Source organism: Meriones unguiculatus, chromosome 5, assembly GCF_030254825.1.
Source record: "Meriones unguiculatus strain TT.TT164.6M chromosome 5, Bangor_MerUng_6.1, whole genome shotgun sequence".
In the NCBI taxonomy this organism is placed as follows: Eukaryota; Metazoa; Chordata; class Mammalia; order Rodentia; family Muridae; genus Meriones; species Meriones unguiculatus.
In genome coordinates, this window is record NC_083353.1 from 89,888,498 (window position 1) to 89,908,318 (window position 19,821).

A 19,821-nucleotide genomic window follows, 5' to 3' on the forward strand; every position below is an offset into this window, starting at 1 on the left:
TAAGAGTGTCGTTCTCTAAAAGCAATAGCATTTGTAAAACTTAGACTCAGAGCTGAAATCATAAGGGAATGAAAGACAGTGACTAAGTTAAATTTACCAAAAAGAAAGTGTGTCCCCTGCACCCAGCCTTGTTTACCAAATGGTAAAATTAACGGTACCATTTTTTTGTTGTTGTTGTTGTTGTTTCATCACTTTGTATATTCTTATGTCACACCCTAAAATCCAAGGAGAGTCTCAGAGTAGGGCCGAGCAGTGAGTTAGCCAAGGACAGAAAGGCTCCCAAAACTCCAACCCATGTGATCACTTGAGAATATTAACATGAGAGCCAGAGGCATTCTAAGAAATAGTTCAATGACGTTTGATGGCTTGTCTATTCTTATTGAGGATCCAGCCTGGGATCACGAAGATATTCTCATGTGCTCCACCCTCTCTTTGTACTTTTCAGTCTCCCGACCCTTCGGAAATGTCAGTTATTGCAAACGCTACTCTCCTGCCACTCAAAATTCCGTTTGTGGGTATTTATATTTTTCCCTGCATGAAGATCATGGTGACTTCACTAATGCTGGTTTTTCTTCTCTCCTTTCCCTGACATAACTCTCTACCTCTGTTTCTCAACACACTTGCTGCATAATGAAAGGTCAGGCAGTTTCTGCTCACTTTCGTTTAATGGTAGTTCTACGTTATTTGCTGCTGATAAACACTGCTATGGGTGTGTTGGGAGATACGAAAACAGATTAAGAAAGCAGGCAGTCCCTGGTGGAGGAAAGCGAAAAGTGGCAAAATGTAATTGAGAAAGTGATGTTGTATGTAAGGAGAGTTACTACTGGGAGCTGGTTATGATCCATTCATAACCGCTTAGTCTGCCTGATAGCCAGACCAGGCAGCTTTCATATAATGGAACATCTGAGCTCAAATTAGCTGAAATGTAAGCTTATTTATTACCAGCTAATTAGTGATAAGCAGTAGAATGGCTCAAGGGTGGAAAAAAAATGTGTCAACAATACCTTTAATAATGCTCTTTATTCTTTTTACGGAACTTAATGTTTGGTGTGTGGCTATGTGACCCCGTCGTCTCGCGATGATGAAATTGTTTTGCCAGTTTCGTGCATCGCAAGAAGCCCTGACAGTCTGCATAAGTAGAGACTCTTTAAAGGGTTCTGTCTAAACCACAAGGAAAAGAAAAAAAAAGGAGAAAAGAAGAAAAAAAAACCTAACACCTTCCCTCCACTATAAAAGAAACTATAATCTTTACTAGAAAGATTCAGTAGTCAGTGTTTCATAGCTCATTCTTCCAAAATATTCCCTAAGGCTATCATTGGCAGGTTCAGTGGCACCACCACAAATGGACCAAATGATGGTATGGTCAAAACTCATACCATCCCAGAGGACCACCCTCTGTGTAATGGGTGATTTGGGGGAGGGATTGCTGAGCAACTGGAATTCCTTAAAATGAATGCAAGCAAGGATATTGGAGAGACACCTGATTGTGTCTACTGATGTAGTCGTTATAAACTTGATTTCTATCTTTAGAAGCTGAGGCTCAGTGCTGTTTGGGGATATGGCCAAGATCAATATCAAATCAATACTATCTCCAGATCTCAAATACAGGTTAGGTGCAATTTCACAGACTCAGCTCCTCCACAGTTTTGTTGCCAATGCCAACACTACAGCGGAAATATTTCCCAGTTCTTATCTTTTGAGCCATGAAATTTTCAATCATTCTTAATATCTTAGGTAAAAATGCTGTGCTTTAAGTCGGAGTAAACTTAAATTTTCTTGAACGCGACTATGGTTATGTAGACACATGCCCTTGTGAGGCTGATGGACAGCTCAGTGGATAAAACGCTTGGCATGCAAACATGAACACATGAGTTCAAATATTCAGCACTCATGTAAAATGTCAGACCCTCTGGTCCACGTACCCACAGGCACACATTTGTACACGCACACACACACACACACATACACATACACACACACACACCTCCACAAAGAAAGAAACAAAGAAGAAAAAAGAAGGAAGAAATAGGATGTTTACCTTCCTTACTTCCCACACCTACTCATTGTCTTCCTTAATCTTTCTGGAAATAACACCAATGCTAAACTCTGGGCAGAACCTTAGGAACTGACTCATAATAAGTCAATGCTTCTTTGTTGAGGATGCCATTGGAATTTTGACTCTTTCATCTTATAGTTAGTTCGAAGGATTGACATTTGTGCTGGTGGAAAAGGATAAAAGTTGTGTGTATCTGGATATTTTACTTCACATTGTAAAAGGGGATCAATGAGTGTTTTATGCATAGCTGTAACTACCCATAGATTTCCTTTCCCAGAAGCCCTCAATTAAATTTTAGCTTGGACCATGAGATGCTGTGGAGTTCAGTTTTAAGTCTGTGTCAGTTTCCTTCTCTAAACTACCATGTGATTAAGAAAGTAAAAAAAACTCTAAACCTTTCCTTTCAAGTGTCAACTGCGGGTCCCAGAGCACACTAGAAAATGAGATATATCTAATGTTAGATGATCGAAATTCAAGAAACACGCTCCCAATTTCCAAGCTCCGATTTTGTAACACTCTAACATTGGCTTACCTGCTTTTTCAAATAAACTGTTGAAAAGAATCCAGCATTTCCATTCACACTAGTTAGATTCTCCTCTACCTTTCTTCCTACGGTTCCAGCTGACAGTGGCTGATCACTTCCCAGCTTTGTGGACAGCTGCCCATATCAGCTGCTTTTTCTGTTAGGAGCTTACCAGGTGTTCTGATATTTGAAGTCCTCACTAGTCCTCAGAATCTCTCCTCCTAACTCACATTGCTGTTCTTCTCTCTCTAATTGGGCTGCTGCTTGCTCTCCCACCTGCTTCCCACTAATCCACTTCCCTCCCCCCCACTCCCACCCATGCTGAAGCCTGAGTGGCTTTTTAAAAGGCAAATGGGCCTAGGCAATGGCCTCTCTGTGCAGGATGCCACAGAAAGCTTCCCATCACCCTTGGAGGCAACATTTCCATGCTGCTAAAAATCCCATGGGAGATCTACTTTCTTGCTGGTGTGTGAATCATTACCCAGAGGCATGTATGGCTTGGAATGGTGCATGTGAGTGATGGGTCTCCTAAAGTTGTAGAAAATTATTTCTCCACCAACCTGTTTACTTTAACAACGAAAGCAAGAAAAGAAAGCAAGAAAAAGAAAGAGAGAGAGAGAGAAAGGAAAGAAAGAAAGAAAGAAAGAAAGAAAGAAAGAAAGAAAGAAAGAAAGAAGTGTTGTCCAACTTGATGTTGGGCAGTTTCAATATTTCTAATAATTGGACACATTTGTGCATTTTTTTCAGTTGTTACAAATGAGTCCTCATATAAGCAAAGTGCTAAGAATCTGTCCATTTAACTACACAAGGGAGGAGAGGCAGGGATAGAGATATGAAGACAGGGAAGGCTGAGTATGTCTATGGAAACTAGGAGTTTAGATATTTGGGCCACCAGAGATTTCTGATTAAAATATGCTTTCTATACCCAGCAGGTTCATTTAATTTACCTTATTACTGGTGACAAAATCAGAGAGTCTGTGTGGGTTTTGTTGATTAAGTAAAAGAGGCCCAATGATTGCACATGCCTTGGCATCATGTACACATGTTTTATGTATATATGTATGCACATATACAAGCAGAAGTCTTTGAGTTGTGTTAAATTCCTGTTTCAAGGCTGGGGAAACATTTGACTTAGTTTCCTCTCCTATGAGTCAATACTTCTTATAAAACATTTTGCTTCTGGCATTTGTAGGGTGTACACTAAAATATCAGGCATTTTGCAAAGTCTAATTTAAAGCAAATGGCTTGTTGCAAAGGAATTATTATCATAATGGCTACTGGAGGTACAGCTCAGAGGAGAGCTTTTGCCTAGAGGCCCTGGATTCCATCCATGGCACAAACAAACAAACAAACAAACAAACAAATGATGCTCAGGCCTTGGACCTCTACAGTGTAACTGAATCTAATTCAGAGCTGAAAACTAATGGTTGCACTGGGTTTTTATGGCTGAGAGATGTTTGTGTCTGATTTAAAGCTTTAACGGTGTGGTATGTTTTATTCTTTCCAAATTCCTACATCATATAAGTTTAAAATTATTCCAACACAGGAAGAAAAAAAGCATCACATCTACAGTTAACGAGAGGAGTCTACGTGCTAATGAGGAGAGGCTAAGATTGTATGCGATATAATTTTATAGCTGTAGAGATGGTATTATCAGAGCACGATATTTGAAAATTATTGCCACCCAAATATACTCAGGTTTGCAGGAATTTTGGTCTGCTTATTAACCAGGGAAATATACTGCTCTTTCATAATCAGATCACAGCTGATTTCGTCAGTGGAGCTACTTTTTTTTTCCTCCTACCCTTTGATGGGATGTTTTCTTTTCAAGTGTTTTGCCCCCCTGCAAAGATAAGCAAGCAAATAATCAGATTCCATGTCCCTCCTCCCCGCTGCATTGTGTTTGGTTTGCCAGCATCAAGGGGGAGGTTGTTAAAATGATTGATCCATACAGCTCGTGTCTTAGATGACGAGGCATTATGGGATCTGAACCCCAGCTTTTTTTCTCAGCTGTGAATGTGACAGTATTGTAGAGCAACAGGGCACTCTCAATCGTAACAGTCAGCCAACAAGTCACCTCCTGTGTTGTTGCCTAATTTTACAACTAAGGCCTCTCTCCCATTCAGATCCCTCTGAGCATGCTGGGAATTGGCATTTAAGGAAAACCAACTAAGTGAAGAACACGTCCACGGAGTCATCACCCTGAGGACTTGGCCAAACTTCCCAGCCTTCAGTTTTAGTTGTTGAAATGAGGGCAAGACAGGGTTCTTGTTCCTCCTGCTTCAGGTCTATTCCACCGTAGCTGTTTCTTGATGAAAAAGCTCTATCTTTGGTATTGGAAGATGTGGCTAAGTGGCCCGATCCTGTTGTCTGTTAAATAGGTGAGTTTGGATCAAACTATTTAAACTTATGCGACTTTTTGTTCCTTATTAATAAGAAAAGATGTGAAAAGACTTTCCTCACATGGCTTCCAGGCAACCAACCCGGGGCATAGGCATAAATTGGCTGTGGACTGTCCCTGCAGGACCTTGCATGGGGTTTGAATAAGCCCATTTCTAACAAGATTCTAAGTGTAGAGTAACATGTATTTTTGAGATTAAGAGCAAGAAAATAAAACAATGTGAGGATCAAAAAGATGAGCAACATGGTCATGTAATTTTTTAAACCTGATTCAGTATTATTCGTATAGCTACCGAAATAATGCTCTAATTCTGTATTTATTGATGAAGTTATTCATGCTAACTTATGAGTCAGGAAATTCTATTATTAATGCATTGCTTAGATACTTACATGTGTGTGTGCACCTTACACAACTTAAAGCATGTGCAAGATACACAGCATTACTTTCCCTTCGATGGAGTATGAATATTGCTATGTAGTAGTTTTAGGTAATAGGACTTGCAGTAATTTTTGCCATTGGAATTTTATAATTTTTTTGGATCGAATATACATGGTTTACATTAAACATATACATGTTAGAGATTGCAACTAGACAAGAACAGATTCTTGGAAATACATCTCACTTCCAGTTCTGATTCTCTAGTCCATCATCAAAGCCTCAGGGCTGGCCTTCTCTTCTGGGTCAGTCTTGGTCTCTGTTGCCCCACAGCCAGTATCCCAACTGTGAAATCCTTCCTCCTCACCTGTGGTTGCCATATATGCTTCCAACCTCCTCCCACTCGTCTCCACAAAGATGGTCAAATTACACGTTGTTTCTAAAGCACAGGACGGATTATCCTCTCTGTAGGGCCTCCGTGTCTTCCTGGCTGTAAATGATGTAGATGACGGCTCCTATAGCATTCGCTTTGTGTCTACAGCCTGCCTGGTACCGAGAGCATGTCATGACATGGCCAAGGTCTGTTTCAACCGTTGGGTCACATGTACAAACTCAGACATGACTACTGTCCTCTAGACAGAGTGCACACTTCAGACTTCTGTTGCCTTTGCTGCCACAGCCATAACATCCCACCAGTTTAGAACATTACCAACGAAGTGACACAGGACTGGTGGCTTCCATCCGAGCTTGGCCCTTCATGTTTTACATTTTTAGCCATGATCTCTTCTATTTCGATTCCTATAATTTCTCTGACTCTAGTAGTTTATTCTTTACTTTATCTATACTATTTTTTGAGCACCTGCTATGACCCCAGGGTAGCCAGGTAGCTCCACCAGAGAAATTAAGCAATCAAAATTCACCCATGCTTTTGGCAATTAGCAATCTCTTGATAGCTCTCTTTCACTTAAATCCATCGGGTTAGGAGTGAACTCTCTCACATACCACCTCTTCCTGAAAAACCACACTGGCCTAAATTATAGGCACCTTGTATGACATTTGTGCTTACTCAGCCCATAAAATGGCTGTTTTCTTACAAAGAAAAGATATTAAGTAAATATATCTCTGAAATGTATAAAGAAGGATGAAGTATTTAATTCAACCAATAAGGCCATATAGCCCTTCAGTCTTCCATGATGGCATTTTTGTCTAGTGTGTGTTTTTGCAGATTAAACTTGATTCTCATTTAGTATTTATTCAGCCTTTAAAATCACAAGAATTACTGATTTCTTATAGTTGTATGTGAGAGTAATGAGGACCTGACTAACTTCCTAAAGTAAAATTTCTACGTTAGAATCAGTTATGTCAAAGAAACTTGTATTTGGTACTTTGGCTTAGAACCTAGAGGCTGTACAGTTGCTTTTTAACTCACAAGGATGGCCTCTGGATATTTGAACATTGAGAACACGCTGACTTTGATAGCTCTAACGTATTCTGTCCTGTAAATACACTGTGTCTCCAAATTCTGCTTTTAAGGGGGAAAAAAAAACCAAAACAGCACCCTCGGTGCTACTTTTTCACTAAATAATATGCATTAGTTTAAGAATGTGAACTAATTACTTATACACTTATTTTTTTTACTTATCAATTCATCTTATCAATTTAAAAGAAACTATTAGTTGTTATTTTACATTGGCTAGACGTTAAAGAACACTAAAAGTTCTTTTGTGAGACATAAGAATTTTTTTCATTAATTTTCAAATCATTCCTGCTGCTTTAAAGTGTCTCCTTATTGTAGATATTTTTCATCCCAACCTGCTAAGTCCATTAGTAAGGAAAACGAGGACACATCCCTTTTCTCATTTTCAAAGAGAAATCTGTCTGTCTAAGGAAGTAGCCATGCTCCTACGGCTTAGTGAGTGGGATTTAGTGGAAAAGATTCTTCCAAATTAGTTTTGCACATGCCACTGCATGTCAAGTGCAGCTGACTGAACCTGGGCTTGCCTGATTCCTGGCGACTGGGACATGCTGCCAGTATTTGTTTCCCTAGCTGAATTCTAAGTTCCTTGAGCATCCGAACTGTTGTGTCTTCCTGGTGCAATTCTGTGATGAAAACATTTGCTGATTTGATTTATGTAATTTCATATATTTCATAAACTAAATTCCGCTTCTACAGAAGGAATAAGTTATCCTATCAGTCTAGACATGCACACATTGAACGGAGAAAATAGCTTTGAGATAGATGGGAAGGAGGTGTCTTTTCTTTTTTTTTTATTAATATGTGGTGTGAATGCAGAATGTGCGAGAGTCTTCAGTGTGGAGGAGTTTATGTAGATTGTGTTTATTATCATTTATTTGGTAAGTTAGTTACCTTTTGTGTATGTCTTCACATGTGGGTGAGCATGTGTGCATGTGGAGGTCAGAAGCATCAGTCTTCAGGTACCACCATCTACCATTTCTTTGAGACGGGATCTGTCACTGGCCTGTACCTCCACCGGGAAGAATGATCTAGCTGGCCCCCTGAGTGTCCAGGAATCCTCCTGTCTCTGCCTCCCATCTTGCAGTAATAGGAATAGGGACTTGCACTGCTCTCCCTGTTTCTTCCTGTGAGTTCTGGGGATCTGAATCAAACTTTCACACATATAGGCAGACCCTTTAGGTGAACCATCTCCCCCGCTCTGTAGACTGTATTAGTATTACAAAATTTAGACATGAGATGTTTATATGTGTCTTTTTATACGTCTGGAAGAAATCTGCCTTCCTATCATTGCTACTAAAGTTTATATTTAAACTTTATACTTGGTGTCTCAGTACTTGAGGTGGCAAGATCATGAGTTCATGGTCAGCATAAGGTACAAACACTTTCAGACACAGCAGCAGAAGATAAAGAAGACATAGTTGTTAAATAAACAGGAAGCTACAGGACAGGCCATGTTAGCTGTGATTGAAGACTAGATTTTGTGAAATATTGGCCTCACCTTCTACAATGCTGCTGTTTTCTTTTCTTTTTTTTTTTTATTAATGGTTATTTTATTCTGAGAAAAACTTGGAAAGAGATTAGTAAGGATTCATTCACATTATAGTTAAATAGAATATGTACATTAATGATAAACCATTTTTGGTGGTAAAAATACAACAACAATCTATTACCCTCATAAATATATATTTACCAAGAAAATGTATCATTTATATTAGAGACAAAACATAGTATCAGTTATAATAGTCTCTTTACAAAATTTAAAGCAATATTATGATTATTATTTATATCAGTACTGATGATTTTCAACTGATTATCAAATAATTGTCAAAAAGAATTTTATTTTTTTATTTCTGTTGGCACTGTATCTTGTAACACTGTATGTATTTTTTTTTCAGTGTTGTTCATATTTTATCATGTTTTCCAAGCTCACCAAGGAAGGCAGTTTTCTTTCTCTGCCCTTTCTTTCTTACTTTTTTTTAATATTAGTTACAGTTTATTAACTTTGTATCCCAGCTGTAGCCCGCTCCCTCAATCACTGCTGCTTTCTTTAAAAGTCATGCTGGCATGGGGAGACGGTGAGGTACGAAGGCTGCTTGGTGTCTAATGTCATACTGTGCCTCTGTGAGTTGTCCCCTTCCACTTTCTACAACTTACACACTGGCAAAACTACTGTCATTGCCCTTGCTTTTTGTCTCTGCTGTACATTGATTTCCTGACAGGCTTAAATAATGTCTAAAATGGTTGAAATGGTTGATGCTGCCTAGAGACTGATGTCTTCATCTCCTCTATTCATATTCCTCCTCCCTCTTTTTTTTAAACTAATGGTCTGGTGAACACCTCATGTAGGTACATTTTATTAGGAAGTATTCCCTCTAAATGTGCCTCAGAAGCTGGAAGAAATGGGCCATCATCATATAAATGTAAAGTATCTTTGTAGAATTTACCAGAAATGGAATGTCCTTATCCCTGAGGCATAGAATGTAAGACTTTTCCCCCTGCCTGTGAGATTACTCTTTCTACCAATGTTGATTAGGTATATCACATCAGTGACTGTTGTGACATACATGAAAATGAGTGGTGCTCGGGCAGTCTCTGTTGGAAGGTGGAAATCTCCCAGGTTCTGCCTCTCTCAATCATTTTTCTCTTTCCTGTTGAGATAAAATGGACTGGCTCCCGGTCTGTATGGATTGTTTCACTCCTAGTTCATAAAACTGTAATTAATAACGATGAACTAAGATCATTCTGGATTTGATATACTGCCCTATCCTCATTGAAAAGAGAGTCTTTAAATCTGCAGCTGAACAACTTATGGAACTTCGCACTGATTAATTCATCTGGTCGGCGTCTCGAGGCTGACATGGCATCTTCTCAGCCATCCACTGGGGTCAACGTCATCATTTTCCATGAAATGAACTTACTCCTTTTGAGGCTTGAAGGGAACAAAACTTCAACTGTCAGCTGTAGATGTGCCTCTGGAATTTAATTTGTTGATGTCTGAGAACACAGAAGACCTCGTCTTTTCTTGAACTTCCTAAACATAAAATAATCTGATATTTGAACTTTTGTAGAAGGGCCAATTCATTTGAAGTAGGTAGTCTTCTTTTCTGAAATGTTTAGTATTTTATCACCAGCATGTCAGGTTCTTAAGAAAACAAAACAAAACAAAAACAAACCTTCCTCCTCAAAGAGAGATGCTGGGAATTCACTCATCATGGGAGAGGCTCTTAGAGTAGTTATGATGGGAGGCAGCGCGGATCCTTTTCTTCTTTCTGTTGATGCTACAACCTGTTTCACTCTGAAAAAGTCTCTACCTGATCCTGTCTGTCAAGTCTTTAATTAGCAGAAAAAAGAACTTTTGGCTGAAGATGTTGACCTTTCTTTCTGGGGACCTAGAGTCTAAAGGAGGGTACTGATAAGACAGAACTTTATACAGAGGTCATTTATTCAAGAAGTAGTGTCCTGGACATACTGTCTTACTCTCAAGCTCACCAGTCAGGTTAGTTCTTATTGTACTTGGACCTCAGCTTTCCTTCTGGTTTGGGCGCCCCCCTCATGCTTTCAATCAGCTCCATTCTCATCAGTGTAACCACAATCCAAGTCTTTAGTATTCCTCTCAATAAATGATGAGATTCTTTTTTAAGTTTGCTCAGACCTTGAGGAACAACCTGCCAGACATTGGTAGCTCTCTGTGTTCTTGAAAAAATAAAACACAAAAGGATTTTTTTATTGTACTATGAAGCCTATCATTAGTAGGCATTCCCTAGGTAAGCATGATCCATAGAGAGGGTCCATGCTGTAAACTCTCCACCCATGTCCACAGAGCATCATCTCTCTGGTCTACAGATGTTTCAATCACCCATTTTCTCTGGGTTTTGAAGCATAGTTATCCATCTCTTGGGACATCAAGCTTGTGATTTCTTCTCCTAAAAGTTATATTTAATTTCTATTGCCTTTATGAAAATAGGCCTCCATATCTTTCATGTCTAAGTGGAATCTAAAGGGGTCTTTTCCTGATCTGTGTAAGTTCTCATGCCCTAAAGATAGTTCACTTGGGATGTTGCTGAGATAGCTTACCCTTGAGTTGTTACACCCACACCATCCATTCTTTATCCTCTTGTCATTTTCTCTCCCATTCTCCTTCTCTCCTTCTACGGTGATGTCAGCACAAGCCAGGGGTCAGCACTAGACCCCTTTCCTTCTCCTGCCTTGCATAGAGACATCAGGCAGGTCTCTTGGCCCAGATCCCTCACATTTTCATTCTCTCTTTTCTTTTCTACTTCTGTTGTTATAATTTTTTCCTTTTGCTGTCTTTTGCTAGATAAAGTTCTGGGCAACTACCTGTGTGAAATTTTCTTCACATTATCTGCTAACTTTTGAATATATTATCCCCAAAACTTTGCTGCGTGAGAAGACATAGCAAGAAGGTCCCAAGAAACTATGGGGACTTTGACCATGTTCTTCACAATCTTGGGAAACAGAATCCTCAGGAACTAATTTTCTTTGCCTGGTCTTTGGTATTCTGTTATCCTAAAACAGAATGGATGAAGTCTAAGACAGTCCTTATTTTATATATTTTCATGATTTCCACGGACATGTTTTCATGTCTAATTTCTTCTGTAAGCTACACGTGAAAACAAAACAATATGCCGTAATCTTTTCTTTAGCTATATTTTCCTTATCACTTAATAAAAACAGCTAACAATTCTATTCTGTGTTTACAGAATAAAATTTATCTCAAGATAGGCTATTCACATAAACTAACAATTAAAACAAGCAGTAGTGTGGCTTAATTTAAAAGCTAGATATTAGAAAAGAACTCACCCTTTTGAAATGGGAATCAGCTAAGTGACAGAATTAGTGCAGATTAATTTTTAGCCCTTATCATAAAGCACTTAGACCTACAAGCTTTTCAAAGGCAGAAAGTTTATTTTTGCAGGTTTCCTCACCTAGCATGTTGCATATTAGTTCAAGAGGAACCTCATCAAATGGTTACTAAGTTGAATAAAATTAATAGTTTGAATCCTTTTAATATTCATGACCTGAAATTGATTTTGAACAAATGGGCAAGTTGCCTTTGATGAAAGAGAAGTCCAGTGAATTTATAATGCCAATGAATGTAAGCCTGTTCCTTTCCCATTGTCCTTGCAAATAAACACAGAGTTGAGGCATTTTGAGCTTCTTTGCTTAAAAAGGAGAACTTGGGAAATGTGGGTTTGGTGGCCTCTATGCCAGTTTTGAGTAGTTTAAATTATTAGTCTCTAGTTTAAGAGTCCAAGCCACTATTGTTCTGTGCTGAGCAGATAGTGGGATGAGGTTTTGTCCCTCTGCTTGCTACAGCTGCAAAGAACCAGCACAGTAACACACTTTTCCAGTAACTACTCTCCCTAAGGACTATGTTATATTGCTGTAGTTTTCATCATATCATATCCTGACTTCTATCGTGACTCTGCTCAAATGAATTAATATGTACATCTATGTAAATAGCAATGGATAGAGAAGTGGATAACTCTGCCTATGGAGCAATGTTTACAGAAAACCAGTTTTTAGGAAATTGTATTTCAAGATATTTAGAGATACAAACTCTGAAAACGGAACTCACAAACTGGCCACCTGCCTATTGAAATGGACCCACAAAACCTGGTTTCATTTGGCCTGCATGGTATCTGACTGTTGTTATTATTGTTGCTGTGGTTATTATTACTTAATCCTTAGCAATCAGGAGATTTCCAATCAAAATCCAGATTTCCAGTGTCTCCTGAGACTCAGGAGACACTCTAAGAAATTGTGTGCAATTCAAACACTGGTGGTGCTGTGCTTTTAAACTGTAAATGACCACAATTTCAGGGCTCCCATCCCTTTATCTGGATGTTTCTCGTCTGTATCAAATGGTGTAAGGTACAAGCACTGAAATGGTTACCCAGAATGCTCCCTGACTTAATGGGGTATTTCACACCATTCTATTCCACCTGTAATTTCCACCCCAATTTCTATGTTATATCAATTTCTCCTCCATATAGTTTTTCACATTGGGGCCTATTTTCTCCCTGTCCTTGTCGTGAGTTTTATCCAGATCTTGCTTTCCTTACTTTGGGCTGCTGAAAGGGTTTATCCTTTACTGTTTTGCCTTCTCCTCTTTTTATCTTACTCCATTCTGAGCCCCGTATTTCAATAAACTGGTTCACATTCTCATATCTGTAGAGTAACTTGGAGTCAGTGCCTATCTACTTAAAACCAAGTTGGAACCGAGCTAATTTCCCCCTTCATTTGGTTAATGCACAAACAAATAACTAGCCATCGTGCACCAAGGTGCTGCCTTCTAGCCTACCTGGCACTGTGGCTCCCAGCAAGGTCTCATTTTCCTCACATGGTGATCAGTCCTCCCTGAGTCTGCACTTTGGGGAAGCGGCTGATCTTTCTTGCTGCTTATTTTGTAATATCGCTCTGTTCTTTCATTGCCTCAGAACAAAGATTCCCAAATGGCGCAGCCTAGAAGTCTCGTTTCAAAGTAAGTGTTCCTATTCTTCAGGGTGTTTCCTATGGTCCCACCTCTATCCTGGATTACTTCTGTTAGGATTCAGGAATCAGAGATGAGAGGTGATGCATAGATACATAGGCAGATAAAGAGGTGGATGGACAGATGGATAGATAGATGATTGACAGATAGATATATCGATAAAGAGAATGTGTGCATATGCAAAAATAGCTATATGCATAGGTAGGTAGGTATATAAACAAGTATATATATATAATGAAAAATATAAATGATAGGTGACAGATAAATAGATGATAGACAGAAAGATAGACACACAGATAGATAGATAGATAGATAGATAGATAGATAGATAGATAGATAGTAGAGTATGTGTGTGAGTTGATGGATATATACTTAGCTCAACAGGTACATAGACATAAAGAGATAATAGAAAATGGATATGTAGATAGATGATTGATAGTTCCATGGACAGACAGATGGTGGATAAATAGAGGATAAGTTCATAGATATCAACATGTAGATACACAGCTAACTCAGTCTGAGCTATGGGAAGTCTAGCATTTGTAGGTGGAACCACTGACATTGGTAGATGTCTAGCTGGTTTGAGAGAGGAGGAAATAAAATTCAGTTCACGTTCAAATTAGCACGTTTCAAGTGGTATCGCTCAAACACTGTTTATCCTAAGGACTGAAGATAGCCCTGAGTGTGGCTTTCCTCAGCTCTTTGACATCATCTTGGAAGCTGTCAGGACATGACCTACCTAAGAGAGGATCAAGCAAAAGCTGCTGACCTTTCAGTCAACGTCAAGATAACCAAATCATCAACTTTTTGGATGTGGTATGTGTCTTTGTAATGGCCTCTGTTATCCTCATACCTTCTCTCCCATAATGGTACAGTTAGACGATGCTGGCTTAGATGGAGCTGAATGCAGACATGTCTGAGGATGAAAATTTAGAGCTGTAGCAGTCTGCAGCAGGGTGGCGATGCTGTCTAGTCCTGGCCGCAAGCTCACCCAAGTCACGCACCCTCTGTGTTGACCGCCCCAATGAGTGCATGCTTCATCCCTGCTCACACAATGAGGAGTATTTGCCTAGAGGTCTGGAGCTGGGAAACATCAGCACTGCTCTGGGAGACATTTTTATGCTGTTCATTTAAGGAAAACAATCATTGCCGAGCAACCTGAAGCGTGCTTGTTGTTTTCTTGAAAGTAGGGTGGTAGGGAAGAGGTTGATTTGGATTGGACAGAGTTGGCGGTTATTATGACAGGTACCTTAATAATAATTAACAGGAATTAAGGACAGGGAGACATGCATCTAAGATTGTTTGTAATCATCAGTCCTGTAAGTCTGAGCATGACACAGATCTCTCTCAACCTCCGTCCCTCCGTCTATAAGATTGGGACAACTCTATTGAACAGTAGGTTGCGTCAGGGGAGAAACACAAGAGCAGAAGTAATCCAATAAAAGATGTGCCACGCCACTAATACAGACATTTCCAAGAGGAGACCAAGCTCTCAAAAATACTCTTTCTTTCATTCATGTTTTCAAGAGGGCAAGAAACATACACACCATAGACCCTCACGCTCCATGGAATACACAGAGTCTAAACCCAAGAAGGAAGTTATGACCTGTGGTGACAGAGCAGCAAGATATGGCTACAGAGCTGGAAAAGAGCTGAGCTGAGATTTAGAGCCTCAGAAGCCTGTTTTATGTCTGCTGATCTATTAGTATCCTCACCCCCCCCTTTTTTGCCAACCCATACACTTTTTCTTAGCAGCAAAAATGAAAGACATTTATGTTCGAAACTAACTCATCCTGATAATTCCCAATTAAGATGTTGTCATCTAGCATCTGGCTCCATTTCCTTTTATGAAATATTGTAAACATAATTTGAGTTTAGCTTAAATGAAGTGTCCAAATGGGATAAAAACAGGTCACCTGGGAAATTAGATTTTATAGATTACAAGAATTCAATGCCTAAGTTGTACTTAATGAGCATAATTTTTTAAAAGAAAATTCTTTGGAAACGATTGGTCTATCAGTTTCATTATTTCTATGTAAGTCTACAGCATGAAGCGATTAAAATCAAAATAAATAATATGAACTTCGTGCTATGTAGTAGTGAAAGGCAGCTTCTGAGATTCACAAGGAAAAATCTTTAGGCTTTTACCCAAGTTCATATTTTCTTTTTGCCTTAAAAAAAAGTCTGTATAGAAGATTTTTTGGATAAAAAGAAATCAGATAATTTCCTAGCCCTGAAACTTTTTGTGGAAGTAATTTCAAAAATACTTTATATGTGTATTCTAGAGATACAATCTCTGGTGTGTGTGTGTGTGTGTGTGTGTGTGTGTTATGTACATATGACTGCACATGCATATAAACATGTTTGTGTGTGACAGAGGCAGAGAGAGGGGTAAATGTGTTCATGTGGTGGGGGGAAGGAGAAGAGAGAGAGATAGAGAGGTGATAGGAGAGGGAGAGGTAGGAGAGGGAAGAACAGGGAAAAGACAGAAAGGGAGAAGAGAGAGAAAGAGGGGGAGGAGGGAGACTTTTGGGGGCAGGGGAAGAGAGGGAGACAGAAGGAGAGAGAGACAGAGGGAGAGGTAGTAGGGAGAGAGGAAAAGGAGGGAAGAAAACAGAGAAGGAGGAGACGGGAGAAAGAGGGAGAAGAAGGGAAGGCAGCCAGCCAGAAGTTGGTGCTAGGTATCTTCTTCACTTACTCTGCCTTAACTCTTGAGACAGGATCTCTCATGGAACCAGGAGCTCGCTCACTGGTTCATCTCATGTGCTGTGGCAAACAGTCCTCAGGGGGGGCTCCTCTTTTCTTCTCCTCAAAACTGAGACTGCAGGCCTTTGCCGCCATGCCTGGCTTCTTCTAGGTACCAGAGAGCCAGACTCCACTTCTCATGCTTTCATGGCAAGCCCTTGATCACGACTTCTTCCTAGAGCCAGCCACTGAGTTCATGTCAGAGACAGCCTCTGCTCCCCTTACTAGGGAATCCACATGGAAACTGAGCTGCCTATGGGCTACATCTGAGCAGAGAGTCTAGGTCGTCTCCATGGCTGGCTCTTTGATCACCTCCCCCTGGGGTGAGGGGGCAGCCTTACCAGGCCACAGAGGAAGACAATGCAGCCAGTCCTGATTGATAGGCAAGGGTCAGCTAGAAGGGGAGGAGGACCTCCCCTATCAGTGGACTAGGGTAGGGGCATAGGAGGAAAAGAGAAAAGAAAGATGGGACTGGGAGGGGGCTACAACCAGGATACAAAGTGAATAACTTGTAATAAATAATAAATAAATAAATTAAGTAAGTAAGTAATTTGAAAAAAAAAAAAAGAAGAAGACTTGTTCCTAGGGCCCTGAACTAAAGCCTCTAATGGAGAGGAGGCTTCACTATTAATTGATTATTGGCCAGTTGGGCAAACAAAATTATTCTTTTAGACGAACTCTTTCCAAATGAGGAGGGAGGTAGGCTAAGTTTTAAAATAAGGGTGAATGGTGAAGTTGTTTGTTGGCATTAATCAAAACACAGTAGGAAAGCATCCTTTTGAGCATAGATTTTGTGCTGGCAGGGGACTGAAGCATCTTTTCCCCTAGCCTGGCCAGGTGATGGTTAACTTCCTGTGCCGTCAAGTTCTGTAACCAGGGAGCCAGTCTGAGATCTCACACCTCCTGATCTTGCAAGTGTAGACAAGCTCCGTAGACTCTCTAAGACTCAGTTTTCTCATTGGTGAATTATTGATAATCACTGCTCCACAGATTGGTGAGGATGATTCAGCATAAACACCAATAAACACGTCAGTGTGGTTAATGCCCATCAGTATTATCCGGGGCTTGTATCGCCTTCTCATCATATTCCTTAGACTCTCCCGTGACCTTATAAAACTGAAACTGTTCCTTTATAGCAGAACAGCTTAATGGCGTCATGAAAGAGACACATATGCTTATTTAGATAAAATATCAAATTGGTCTCCTTTAAGGAGCGTAAAGATGCCTATAAAAACAAAGAGCTATAAAGACAAGCCTTGTAGTAAATACCATGAGCTTAGGCGTATTTTCAGAAGTGACACTAATTTGTACTCATCAAAGGAGAACATATTGATTTATGTGTGTATTTCAAGCAGTGCTCTTACGCATGCTGGGCCTGTGGTCGCAGCATCCTCCCTTGGGGAAGATGGCTTCTTTAACTGCAGTGAATGGTGATTCTATTTGTAGGCATCCTGGCTTTCTGTGATGATTATTTCATCCTCAAATGACACTGTCTTCTTGGAGTTGAAGAAAATACATCTCCTGTCCCTCCAGAGTGGTAATTCCCAAGCTTCCTAATGCTGCGACCCCTTAAAACAGTTCCCCGTGTTGTGGTGACCCCCCAGCCATAAAATTATTCTTGTTGCTACTTCGTAACTATAATTTTGCTCCTGCTTATGAATCCTAATGTAAATATCTGATAGGCAAGATTCCTGCAATGTGACTCCTAAAGGGGCAGTGGCCCACAGGTTGAGAACCACTGCTCTAGAAACCATGCATCATGATAAGTCTTTCAAGTTGTGGGATCTGCTTACTGTAACCCAAAGACTACAGAACAATTTCAATAACGAAGATCCTCAGATTCCAGCTCTGGCCACATGTAGGTAAAAAAACAGGAAGTCAGCATGCTGGTCTCATTGGAACTCCAGGGACATGCTGGCCCGTCCTGAGCCCTCTTCTGACTGTCAGCAAAAGCACCATTTTTACAGCAGTAGAAACAAAACGCAGGCTTACCTTCCTTTAACCAAGCAATGTTATTTTTGTCATTTTCAAAATGCTCTGCCGGTCTTACTTTTATCTTTTCCAACTCAGTCTCTGACATCTGAGGGGGAAACAGAGTTTGTGATTAAAAAAAAAAAAATTGCCTTGAGACCACAAATTGCAAGCACAGTTTTCTGTTTGGAGACTTTTGCCATTATTGTGGGAAATATCCTGTCTGTAGTGTGGAGAGCACTGCCTACTGCGCCCTTCCCTTTGATCCACTCGCATTATTTTAAAACACCGACACTGAGAACTGAACTGTGTAGGACACAGTACCTCATCACTCTGCAGCAAAGATCGTTGCAAGATCTTAGAGCTTTTGGACATAAGTGAACAACACATTTCTAGCTAGACTCAGATTTGCCACAGATAAACATACATTTGGTTACTGTTCAGTTTCTTTTAGTGGCATATAGATAAGTGTGCTAAAAGATAAAATGCAAAGATGAAGAGAGCAATCAAACACAGTAGAACACTTTCAGGAATTTATTGACTAATGTAAGAACCTTACTAGCTAACTTGAGACTCTGAAGCTGTCCAGGAGACCTTTTGGGCCCCTTCAGAGCATAGCCCTTGACCCTCAGCACTTGCTTGCTATGCAGGCTCTCCTCATTCACCACTCTGGAGTACCTACCACTTACCTGTGTGTTGCAAAAGGATGAAGCCCAAAGTGTGGGATTGGGGTGCGGCGAGCTGCAGCCTCCCTTGTCTCTGGGTGTCCAGCATTCCTCTACCCTGGCAGGAATGAGCAGAGGCAAACAGGCTCCCTCCCTGGGTGGTGCTAGATTTGTATGGCTGCCAGAAGCATCCAACTTGCGGCTAAGAGTTGTTGATTTTTTTTTTTAAGGTAATATAAAGCCTGTGGTTTGAAACAATAAAACCTCCTCCAGGCTGACACTGATTTAAAATGACACTCTACCAAATAGGCTAAGAACAATGAATTATTTTCAAATGGACAGGGCGACTTCAATCTGTTCCCTTTCCACCCACCATTCATTACTTAGTATTAGTATTAGAAGGTGCTGACAGAAAATTGTGATTATACACAAAAATGTTTGGACTAAGAGAGACCTCTAAAGCTGAGTTCCCCAGATGTTAATTTTCTGGCTGCTCTTTTGAAAAAATTTTTTTTCTTTTCTAACATTTTATAAGCAGTAAGGAAACATTGAATTTTTTTTTATCATTTGCAGATATTCTAAAAAGGATTTGGAGTGACATTCCAAGGAGTACTGAGCATTAGTCATTACATTCTTAGGTAAGGACACAGTGTTTTTAATGAAAGTATATAAAAACCTAAACATGTAGCCCTTGAGTGTACATGATAAATAATTCACCCTTCCTGAAAGATGACTGTTTTTTGTTTTTGTTTTTGCTTTTTTTTTCTTCACTGTGGCAGTATTTGGTTTATATCTCAGAGTGGTTGGACCCCTCTGGTATGTTTACCTGACACAGATGCTATCTGATTTTATGGCAGTCATTTCTTCCACTCAAAGTTTTTTTTCGTCTTCTATTCTGCTCTCAGTCTTACAATCTGAAAAAAACTACCCTGATCAGCCAATTTTCACACAAGTGCCGCCTTTGGTTCCTTCCATTATGAGTAAGACAAAGTTCAGGTTGCTTAGACAGCCACGAAGAGCTTGAATGGTCAGGTTTCTCTCCGTCATTTCCTACCCAAGGCCACGATTCGTTAGAACGGCCATTTATCCCAACT

The 19,821-nt window shown here is 39.9% G+C and overlaps 1 protein-coding gene across 2 annotated transcripts in view; it reads right to left on the bottom strand.

Moving 5' to 3' along the window:
* Window positions 1-18,922, bottom strand: part of Mdfic2 (MyoD family inhibitor domain containing 2) — a 110,944-nt gene extending 92,022 nt beyond the window's left edge. The window contains exons 1-2 of one of the 2 annotated variants that reach the window (XM_060383845.1): window positions 18,752-18,922; window positions 18,084-18,171 (exon numbers count right to left, since the gene is read on the bottom strand). In XM_060383845.1, coding sequence (XP_060239828.1) covers window positions 18,084-18,171 — 88 coding nt within the window. In that variant the 5' untranslated portion in view covers window positions 18,752-18,922. The remainder of the gene's footprint in view (window positions 1-18,083; window positions 18,172-18,751) is intronic. The other variant, XM_060383846.1, reaches the window with a different exon arrangement.
* Window positions 18,923-19,821: the final 899 nt, after the last annotated feature.